Below are 11,315 nucleotides of genomic sequence, written 5' to 3' on the forward strand. Positions count from 1 at the left end.
TCAGAGTCTGTAGAAATGGTTTCTTGAAAAAGAAGAACTGTCATCTATTCACTTTATGTGAGATGAATATCTGCTATAAGAAGTGGTGTCAAGTGGAATTGAACACTAAGAATTAATGAGTCACAAATGAAGAGAAGAGGAATCTATAGCAGTACTTCTTTTAATAAACACAAAACAATGGAGATAATCTACACTGGAGAACACATTGTGCAATGCAAGACAAAGAACTGAATAAACTGAGTGCTATAAAGAAACAGGCAAACAAAGGGAGCTAAATGAAACACAGGTGAAATTAATTAGTGACTAACAGACTATCATGGTTAACTTGTAGCTCAACATGAGTTCCTAAAAGAGCAGCCAAAAGTGTGATTGCAAAGGAACATTCTCTCAACCCCAGGTCAGGACTGCACACGGATTAAGCGTTGTAGTATTTTTGTGACTGCAATATTCAGGCTCCACACGGATTGAGGACAGCTTTCCAGCTATACGGTGACGCACCTTTGCTGTTTTAGGCTTGTGTTTTTTTCTCCATCAACTGACTTGATTTAGTGCAACTAAAAAACGTTAGTTTAAGCAAATGTATAGATATTGTCTTTTATTTTACCTGTCCTTGTGAAAAAGTACACTTTAGCATGCTTTAAAAAGAAGAGTACATATTTTTGAAAATAAACCTATAAAAAATATATACTTAAGGGCAAGAATGTAATGTTTTCAGACTTAATTGCATGTTTATGCATATTTTAACTGTATATTAAACAGTCCTTTGTTTGACTGAAGTACATATTTATTTGTAATCCATTTCATAATTACTTGAATTGTTTAAAGTGTACATGTATTTAATGTCACTCCTGCCAGCAGAAGCGCTATGATAGCCACCAGAGGGCACTTCTCCCTATACCTTTTCCATTTCCATAAACCTTTGCCTGGACTCATTTTAGTGTGATTACATCCACCTGGTGGCTATCATAGGCACTTTGGCTGGCAGGTGTGACACTTATGAAAGTGTACGGTGTGTACACTTAAGTGGCTTTTTATAATTCATCAGTGTTATTCTCTGCAAGTGGACCTACAGGTTTTTTTTTTTTTAATCATTATTGTACTTTCAAGATACTACAGGTACACATCCAATACCAATAATCGCCCTTTTTTTTTTTTTTATTCTCAAAGCTTTGACTTTTTATCAAAATTATTACATTCTTAAACCAAACAGCATGATTTCACTGAATCCACTCTTCATTGTAGGCTTTAAAGATCAACATGGAGAAAATCATCCTAATATTCCCTCTATTGCTGGTGCTGCATATACAAGGAGGAGAGTTCTCCAAAAATCCAGTTTGTTTGCCTGCCCAAGCTCCACAGCCGGAAGTCGTGGAGTTCGACAACACAATCTATGCCACTTGTGAAGTAACTCCCAGCCCCAATTTGCCACGTAACCAGCCAAAGATCTTTGGGCAAATCCTCTTCAAGCAGCTCTTCCCCAATGGAGATTTAGAAGTGAAAATCAACCTCCGTGGTTTGCCTGCCATCGATCCTCAAGAGCGTGCCGTGCACATCCATCAGTATGGAGACCTCAGTCAAGGCAGCATCACTGTTGGTCCTCATTATAATCCAAACGGCGTTGACCACCCTCATCCTGGAGACCTGGGCAACTTCGCTTCCGAGCAAGGAGTTATAAGGCAGTTCCTGACGCTTCCAGGCGCCAAGCTCTTTGGGCCTTATTCCATTCTGGGACGTGCGGTGGTGGTTCATGAGAAGGAGGATGATCTGGGAATGGATTCAGATAAGGAGTGTGCTGGACAGATAATTGCTTTGGGTGTGATTGGTATTACTACTCCAAGTCTGTGGCAGAAGACTGAAGTGCTCCCCAAGAAAAAATGTGGAGGAAGGCACTGAGAGTCAAAGATGAGGGAGTCAGATATGGTGGAAGGGCAGATTCAAATAGGATAATTATGGTTTTCCTTGTGTATTCTTTGTATGTGTCCTACATTAAAGTATATTTCATAACCTGAACATTCCCATGTTTTTTTTTCTTGGTCTTTTCAGAGGCTTTTTGGCCATAGCTTCCAATAGTAAATGCACTCTTAAAAACAAATGTACTCTTAAAAACAAATGTAGGGTGAATGCAGGTAAAGTGGGCCGTTTAGTTTGATTTACTGTGCTCAATGGGTTAACACTTTAGGAGCATGACAATGGCCTTTAAAGATACACTATTTCTTTAAATGATCAAATGGTTTTGGTTGCTGCAATATGACACTGGAGGGTGTGGCTACATCTCAAGGGAAGACACCCTTATTGTTGAAGGTAGACATAACCTCTGACATAAGATTTTATTTTCTAAATTATAAGGTTTCTCGCTAAATGTCAACAAATGGGTATATTATTCTGACAGTTTGTTACTACAGTTAACAAGGAATCAAAGTGCAAAAATTATTTTAAAATGTGTTGGTTTTCTTGTAAAGTGTTTAAAGTGACAATATGTAAGATTTTTGTAATAAAATAACTAAAACTCACTTGCAAAGTGTGATGCATTTCCTGCAGTTGTGTACTTCCAGTATCCCAAAAGTTCCCAAAAATTTTTAATTTCAGAGAAATTCCAATTTTAAATAATGGCTCGTCCATGTTCACTTCCGCTCGTACTGCCATAGTAACCTTTGCCACAGACACGTTACGTCTAGCTGCACGCTCCTGGAGTTGTTTCGTTCAAACATTATGGACCATGGCAAGCAGACTTTGGGACAAAAGGAGAACTAAAACGAGGATCAATATTGTCGTGGTGTTTTCGAGGTGCCGAGAGCTCCACGTCCGTGACAAACTTCAACTTAAGTCAAGTCATCTTCATTTATATAGCGCTTTTAACAATGTAGATTGTTTCAAAGCAGCTTTACAGAGATAAACGTATAATTTAAGGTAGAGATTGTTATGGCTTTACAGCGGTTCTTTAATAAAGTTATTTTACAGCTAAAGTTAGTTTGATTGATTCGCTTCCATCGCAATGATAATTTGTTATTAAATTAGGGGCCGCCAAGACGAAACCATTCTTTCTACACAGACTTTAAACGCGAACCGGTGAGAAACGCTGATGGCGTTCACATGCGCATTAAGAATTGGTTCTATAGTTATGTGCGTTTGATTATATGTGCGCAGGTTTGGAATTCACTACAAACCAAGCCTAAACAAAGTACTGGTCTTTCCTTATAAATTTTAATACAGAATTTATTTTATTTGTCTCTTCGGGGTAGGTTGCGAATTGAATTTTCCCGATGACGCTTTATCTGTAGAGTGGGAAAGGGATCCTCCATAGGGAGAGACTAGTTGGCACTTCAGCACAGCGTTGTCATCGGGTCCAGGCGAAGGTCCTTCGTCAGATCAGGATACGGCCTGGATCCAGCCGGCTGTGGGAAAACCTCAGGATAAACAAAGACACTAAAATTAGCATAGATGCCATTCTTCTTATGATGTAACGAGGAAAATCAGGATTTATGGGAAGTGTTCCCGGTTCCGGCTGACCTAATCTATGCAGCCTAACATTAAATTTTAAAAGTCTATAATGTATTATGTGAATGCTAGCTCAAAAAGATGTGTTTTTAGTCTAGCTTTGAACTGACAGAGTGTGTCTGCTTCCCGGACAATGTTAGGAAGACTGTTCCAAAGTTTTGGTGCTAAATAGGAGAAGGATCTACCGCCAGCAGTCGATTTTGATATTCTAGGTATTATTAACTGGCCGGAATTTTGAGATCGCAATAGACATGAAGGACTATAATGCGTTAAGAGCTCGCTCAAGTACTGCAGAGCTAAACCATTTAGTGCTTTGTACGTGATCAGCAATATTTTAAAATTGATGCGATGTTTAATAGGGAGCCAGTGCAGTGTTGACAGAACTGGGCTAATATGGTCATACTTCCTGGTTCTAGTAAGAACTCGAGCTGCTGCGTTTTGAACCAGCTGTAGTTTGTTTACTAAGCGTGCAGGGCAACCACCCAGTAGAGCATTACAATAATCTAGCCTTGACGTCATGAACGCATGAACTAATTGTTCCGCATTTGTCAATGAAAGCATATGACATAATTTAGATATATTTTTAAGATGGAAAATGCGGTTTTACAGATACTAGACACGTGACTTTCAAATGAAAGATTGGTATCAAAGAGCACTTTATTAGGCAGGTGAGCAAATGTGCATAAAACTAATCAATGTTATACAGCTTAACATGATGAAATGCTAGAATATGATCAGTATGTTATTCTAATGTTCATCTAGCTTACTGCTAGTCTCATACAGACAAACAAACATATAGAATAACATTACAACTTTCAACACACTCAAATGCAGTTTAGTGTGATAGTGTAGACCAAGTGAAACAGCGCTGCGTTACCTCACAAGTTTAATTCGCCAAATAAACTGACTTGTTAACCCTCTTCCACCAAGGCAGTGCTGGTGCTGGTTCGGAGCTAGAGCCTTTCAAATCGGTTCTTTGTTTTTCCACACCCAAAGCACCAGCCCTGAACCAGGAAAAGTGGTTCTTGAGTAGCACCAAAACATTGCTGGTCTAGAAGTAAGAACCGCTTGCACTCGGGGCTCGGGGCGGGGTTACCGTGACCAACAAGACGAACAGAAACTTGTGACCGCCATTTTTCAAATAGCAGCTAATCGAGCTAATAGCAGCTTGATTGTAATCTCCGTCTATGCAAGTTACGGCGAGCTGCACGAACACGTTGGATTCGCCGTGTTTGGATGCCGATGTAGGTTCGCAAAGCCATGAGCATCAATAGTATCGCAACGACCTCCATTGTTGATGGAAGGCTTGTTCGAGATGCATCGGAGCAGCACGGACCGATCGGAGCTGCGGGAGTGTTTGGAGAGCATACGACTCCTTGTGCTTTTGGATCGCTTTCGCAGTGCTTTGAGGTCATGAGCCGATCGGTCTGCGAGAAGCCGAACCATCTCGAACAAGCCTGGTGTGTTTGTGTTTGCCGCTGCCACGCTAGCATTGCTGGGCAACATGAGATGTATACAGTGACGTAAGATCTGGCTCTCTGGCCTTGTGGAAAGGCAAACCGGATCTTAGAGAGCTCGTCAGTCGAACCAACTCCGGACTGGCAATAGCTCTGGCTCTGAACTGGCACCCGGTTCATGCTGGTGGAAAAGGGCTATGTGTGAGTATTAATTCAGCACTTTCGGGTAGATCGATAGAATGAAATTTCCTTATTCCTTTATATCCGCGGGACTCGCATGTGGCGCTAGCAATCTGTCTCTCATTAGCAATCGCGACCTGCTTCATACCACAGTCATGTTAAAAACATCAATGTATTCACTCATCCATAAACATTATTAGATCCTTCGGCATGACGACAAGTTCCATAATTCCGCTTATGCGTCATCAACCTAAATCTTTGTTATTGTAAGAGGTTAGCAAGCCTGGTTAGTACCTGGATGGGAGACCTCCTGAGAAAACCAGGTTGCTGCTGGAAGAGGTGTTAGTGAGGCCAGCAGGGGGTGCTCACCCTTGGTCTATGTGGGACCTAACGCCCCAGTGTAGTGATCGGGACACTATACTGTCAAAGAGCACCATCCTTCCAATGAGACTTTGAACTGAGGTCCTGACTCTCTTTAAAAATCCCAGGATGTTCTTCGAAAAAGAGTAGAGGTGTAACCCCGGCATCCTGGCCAAATTTGCCCTTGGCCTCTGTCCATCATGGCCTCCTAATCATCCCCATATACTGATTGGCTTCATCACTGTCTCCTCTCCACCATTAAGCTGGTGTGTGGTGGGCGTTCTGGCCCAATATGGCTGCCCGCCGCATCATCCAGGTGGATGCTGCACATTGGTGGTGGTTGAGGATATTCCCCTTTCCATGTAGAGCGCTTTGAGTACCCAGAAAAGCGCTATATAAGTGTAACAAATTATTATTATTATTATTATTAAAATGTAGATGCAGAATTTAACGCTTTAAAATATGGACACAATTTAAGTTCATTTACAGTGTTCAGAGAAAACAGACAGAAAAAAGTTTTACAATATGGTTACCGTTTTAAATTTTCCTCGTATTGAATTTTTGTTAGCCTATTTGTTGTTGCATGTGTCGTAGTTCCATTTGTAATATGTTGTAGAGTTCATTAAGATATCTGATATTCAAATTTCATAAAATTTCATGTCAACATAACATGTTCTAGTTGTTTTGAACTTTACACATGCATTGAGTGAACTGATGAGTATTACTCACCATAGCCTATCTATGTGCTTTTGGGTCTGATAAATATGCTGTGGAATATGTTTGTGTGATGTGTTAATAAATCATGTGATTTTAAGATCCAGGATCATTTTTGATAAATTAGGGATGGGTCACATTACCTAAAAACAAATTTGTCTGGAGTGCATGATCTCAAAATTTTTATTGGTATTTACCATGCAAATAACACATATCAACTGTATTCAAAATGAAATATTAAAGTTGGACCTTAAAGTTAACAAAAGTAATAAAAAGAAATAAACATCTAGGTACTGTATCTAAATGACACGTTTAACAAAAAGTGTCCCACCTTACCTGCATTCAATCTACCAAAAGGGGATTTTAACATCGATGCCATAGAAGAATCATTCCCTCAGAAATGTTTACTTCTGCCTTCAAAGACAATTAAATAACAGTCCAATTGCATGTGTAATATAGGCTTGTCAGGCTTGGTACATCAGAGTCTGTAGAAATGGTTTCTTGAAAAAGAAGAACTGTCAGCTATTCACTTTATGTGAGATGAATATCTGCTATAAGAAGTGGTGTCAAGTGGAATTGTACACTAAGAATTAATGAGTCACAAATGAAGAGAAGAGGAATCTATAGCAGTACTTCTTTTAATAAACACAAAACAATGGAGATAATCTACACTGGAGAACACATTGTGCAATGCAAGACAAAGAACTGAATAAACTGAGTGCTATATAGAAACAGGCAAACAAAGGGAGCTAAATGAAACACAGGTGAAGTTAATTAGTGACTAACAGACTATCATGGTTAACTTGTAGCTCAACATGAGTTCCTAAAAGAGCAGCCAAAAGTGTGATTGCAAAGGAACATTCTCTCAACCCCAGGTCAGGACTGCACACGGATTAAGCGCTGTAGTATTTTTGTGACTGCAATATTCAGGCTCCACACGGATTGAGGACAGCTTTCCAGCTATACGGTGACGCACCTTTGCTGTTTTAGGCTTGTGTTTTTTTCTCCATCAACTGACTTGATTTAGTGCAACTAAAAAATGTTAGTTTAAGCAAAAGTATAGATATTGTCTTTTATTTTATCTGTCCTTGTGAAAAAGTACACTTTAGCATGCTTAAAAAAGAAGAGTACATATTTTTGAAAATAAACCTATAAAAAATATATACTTAAGGGCAAGAATGTAATGTTTTCAGACTTAATTGCATGTTTATGCATATTTTAACTGTATATTAAACAGTCCTTTGACTGAAGTACATCTTTATTTGTAATCCATTTCATTTGTAATCCATTTCATAATTACTTGTATTGTTTAAAGTGTACATGTATTTAATGTCACTCCTGCCAGCAGAAGCGCTATGATAGCCACCAGAGGGCACTTCTCCCTAGACCTTTTCCATTTCCATAAACCTTTGCCTGGACTCATTTTAGTGTGATTACATCCACCTGGTGGCTATCATAGGCACTTTGGCTGGCAGGTGTGACACTTATGAAAGTGTACGGTGTGTACACTTAAGTGGCTTTTTATAATTCATCAGTGTTATTCTCTGCAAGTGGACCTACAGGTTTTTTTTTTTTTTTTATCATTATTGTACTTTCAAGATACTACAGGTACACATCCAATACCAATAATCTGCCTTTTTTTTTTTTTTTTTTAATTCTCAAAGCTTTGACTTTTTATCAAAATTATTACATTCTTAAACCAAACGGCATGATTTCACTGAATCCACTCTTCATTGTAGGCTTTAAAGATCAACATGGAGAAAATCATCCTAATATTCCCTCTGATATTGCTGGTGCTGCATATACAAGGAGGAGAGTTCTCCAAAAATCCAGTTTGTTTGCCTGCCCAAGCTCCACAGCCGGAAGTCGTGGAGTTCGACAACACAATCTATGCCACTTGTGAAGTAACTCCCAGCCCCAATTTGCCACGTAACCAGCCAAAGATCTTTGGGCAAATCCTCTTCAAGCAGCTCTTCCCCAATGGAGATTTAGAAGTGAAAATCAACCTCCGTGGTTTGCCTGCCATCGATCCTCAAGAGCGTGCCGTGCACATCCATCAGTATGGAGACCTCAGTCAAGGCAGCATCACTGTTGGTCCTCATTATAATCCAAACGGCGTTGACCACCCTCATCCTGGAGACCTGGGCAACTTCGCTTCCGAGAAAGGAGTTATAAGGCAGTTCCTGACGCTTCCAGGCGCCAAGCTCTTTGGGCCTTATTCCATTCTGGGACGTGCGGTGGTGGTTCATGAGAAGGAGGATGATCTGGGAATGGATTCAGATAAGGAGTGTGCTGGACAGATAATTGCTTTGGGTGTGATTGGTATTACTACTCCAAGTCTGTGGCAGAAGACTGAAGTGCTCCCCAAGAAAAAATGTGGAGGAAGGCACTGAGAGTCAAAGATGAGGGAGTCCGATATGGTGGAAGGGCAGATTCAAATAGGATAATCATGGTTTTCCTTGTGTATTCTTTGTATGTGTCCTACATTAAAGTATATTTCATAACCTGAAAATTCCCATGTTTTTTTTTTCTTGGTCTTTTCAGAGTGTAGCCCGGTGAGCCTAAAGAAACTAAATTTGAAAGTAATGTTTATTTTACATTATAATGTGTATATTTTATTTAGTCTGCGCCTTTACAGTGTTTTCATCTGTATGTATATAGTTATATAATTATATATAATATTATTTAATGTTTAATATCTGATTTACGTACTGACGTATGACGCAATTTATGAGAGGAAGGGCGTGGCTGAATGATAGAGAGAGAGGAAGAAAAAACGAGACGAGTCGGACGAGGAAAGCTAAATATTAGGATTTTCACACGATAATCCTGTATATACAGACCTAATCAGTCATTAATATTGTTGCTTTGCTGATAAGAACTTTATTTAGCAATTATTTGTGATATTCATCCTGGATTTCACTCCGTACGCTCGTGAGGTGATTCGCGCGAGCAACGAGCCCATCGCATTTGGGAGGCAAACCAGATAGCGCTCCGGGTGACTGGAAAAGCCCGGAGTTCCTCTGGCAACGAGGGAGAAGTCGTCACAACAGATAGCGCTCTGGGTGACCGGAAAAGCCCGGAGTTCCTCTGTTGCATCGCGGGAGAGTGGGACAGCCGCTCACGCGCACTGTCATCGACATTGTCATATCGCGGGACACATCGCGTTCGGGAAACCATCAGGCCTGCAACGTAGAGTGTGTGTGGTAATGAGAGCGTGAATGTGGGCCCACTTAAGTGAGTTTTGATTTGAATTGCTGAGTAGTTCATTGAATACCTATTTGAAGACTGTGTTATTGAGTTTAACAGTTAGACATGTGAGGGTGTTTAACACTTGTGAGATAAGTGTTTGGTTTATTTTCTGAAATTGTAAATCCTTTAAACTTATTTAATTTGATATTTAATTTTATTCCAAAAGATTGTTTTGAATTTTCCTATTTTAATTTATTACATTTCACATTCAAATACATAAAAAAGACTCGTAAGACAAGCTTTTGATTCAATAGTCTTTATTGCTGCTGAAGGGGATGGAATAACGTTACATGTGATTATTACACAAATACTTACCCAGGCCCCAGCTGTAATATAGTGGGTATCATTACTGGGGTTACATAAATGGAGGCACCGCTGGGATCCATTACCCTTATTACTACAGCAGCATTAGCCTAGAGAGAAAAAAAAGAAAGAATTTTTTTTTGTAATTTTAGTGACAAGAAACAGTTTAGCTCTAGCAATGGCTCATTTGCAGACCCCTATCTCAGTCCCTGACTTGAAAAGTTGGTGTCGAGGTGAAGGCATTGATCCAGATTATGCCATCATTGTGAGTAGAATTCCAGAAGAGACAGATGTTTCTAAAATTGAAGACACTATGCATTCTATCAAAGCCCTTGGAAGAGTCAGGGTAAGAGGACGGATGTATAGCCAAGAATCACAGTCTCTGATAGTGCTCTGTGAATGTCGTGAGAAGGTGCATGCAGAGAGACTTCCTCTTGATGTATTGCCTGCTGATGGATCAGACCCATGGATCCTGAGTGCTAACAGAATGGAGGGTAATGCTTTAGATGGAGAAGGTGAAAGTTTCGTCGCACCTGATGAATCAGGACTAAGAGAAGAACATCAAGGATCAAGTTCACCTAACTTGTTAAATGCTTCTACGCCTGAGTCTATCATCAGGGCGGTTGGTGAATTGCTTGCTAAAACCACCAAAATCTCAAGTGATAGCAGTTCTTTTAGACGGCTGAGGACCTTTTCGGGTATCCTTCCCATTCCGGGCGGAGAGGATAATTTAGAGAATTGGATGGAACAAGCAATGCTCATGGTTGAGGAAAGTGATCGTTCCGAAAAAGAAAAAAAGCTAAGAATTGTAGAGAGTTTGCGTGGACCAGCCTTGGAGATTATCCAAGCGGTAAGGTTTACCAATGCTGAAGCATCTCCAAAAGAGTACCTAGCAGCTATTGAAAGTGCTTTTGGAAGCTCAGAGTCTGGTGAAGATCTGTATTTCAAGTTCAGAGCACTACGGCAACGTCATGGAGAATGCTTGTCGGATTTTCTGAGGAGACTTGAGAAAATCTTGATCAGGGTTGTACAAAGGGGAGGCCTACCTGCCCAGTCTGCTGGAAAAGCACGTCTGGAGCAGCTCATCAGAGGAGCAACACAGTCTGACATCATGCTGCTTCAGTTACGGCTAAGGGAACGAAAGAGTAACCCACCTGATTTCCTAGATCTGCTACATGAGATTCGGGAAGAGGAGGTACGAGAAGCTGAAAGACGAAAGTCTAATCCAACAGTTCGTCAAGTGCAAGTTGGAAATGAGAATATCAAAGACCCATTCTTTCAAGAGCTTGCAACTGAGATCAAAGACTTACGAATTATGGTGGCAGAGTTAACCGTTAAGTCAAAGGATGATGTGATTGCTGAAAAGAAACATAAAAGCCAGCAAGCCTCAGAGTTCGCTGATGAAAGTTATGAGGTACAAGCTCTGAAGAAAGAAGTGAAAAAACTCAGACAGCAAGTGAAAGTGATGGCTGTACAACCAACATCTAAAGTGGAGAAAGAAACTTCTTCAGATGGAAATCAAGCATCAGTGAAGTTCACCCGATCAAAAGTACC

The 11,315-nt window shown here is 40.2% G+C and overlaps 2 protein-coding genes across 2 annotated transcripts; both read left to right on the forward strand.

The window, feature by feature from the left end:
* Positions 1-275: 275 nt before the first annotated feature.
* LOC308696040 (extracellular superoxide dismutase [Cu-Zn]-like) lies at positions 276-2,010 on the forward strand. The gene is made up of 2 exons (XM_081374385.1): positions 276-489; positions 1,243-2,010. The coding sequence occupies exon 2, from the start codon at positions 1,258-1,260 to the stop codon at positions 1,891-1,893; it is 636 nt and encodes a 211-aa protein (XP_081230511.1). The 5' UTR covers positions 276-489; positions 1,243-1,257; the 3' UTR covers positions 1,894-2,010.
* Positions 2,011-6,961: 4,951 nt separating this feature from the next.
* LOC308695741 (extracellular superoxide dismutase [Cu-Zn]-like) lies at positions 6,962-8,737 on the forward strand. Its single transcript, XM_081373927.1, has 2 exons — positions 6,962-7,173; positions 7,946-8,737. Exon 2 carries the CDS (start codon positions 7,961-7,963, stop codon positions 8,597-8,599), a length of 639 nt encoding a protein of 212 aa, XP_081230053.1. The 5' UTR covers positions 6,962-7,173; positions 7,946-7,960; the 3' UTR covers positions 8,600-8,737.
* Positions 8,738-11,315: the final 2,578 nt, after the last annotated feature.

The sequence above is a fragment of the Scardinius erythrophthalmus genome, assembly GCF_964197995.2.
Source record: "Scardinius erythrophthalmus genome assembly, chromosome: 9".
NCBI lineage: Eukaryota > Metazoa > Chordata > Actinopteri > Cypriniformes > Leuciscidae > Scardinius > Scardinius erythrophthalmus.

Coding starts and splice junctions, on each gene's coding strand:
- LOC308696040 (XM_081374385.1), top strand. CDS start 1,258: ATGGAGAAAATCATCCTAATATTCCCTCTATTGCTGGTGCTGCATATA.
- LOC308695741 (XM_081373927.1), top strand. CDS start 7,961: ATGGAGAAAATCATCCTAATATTCCCTCTGATATTGCTGGTGCTGCAT.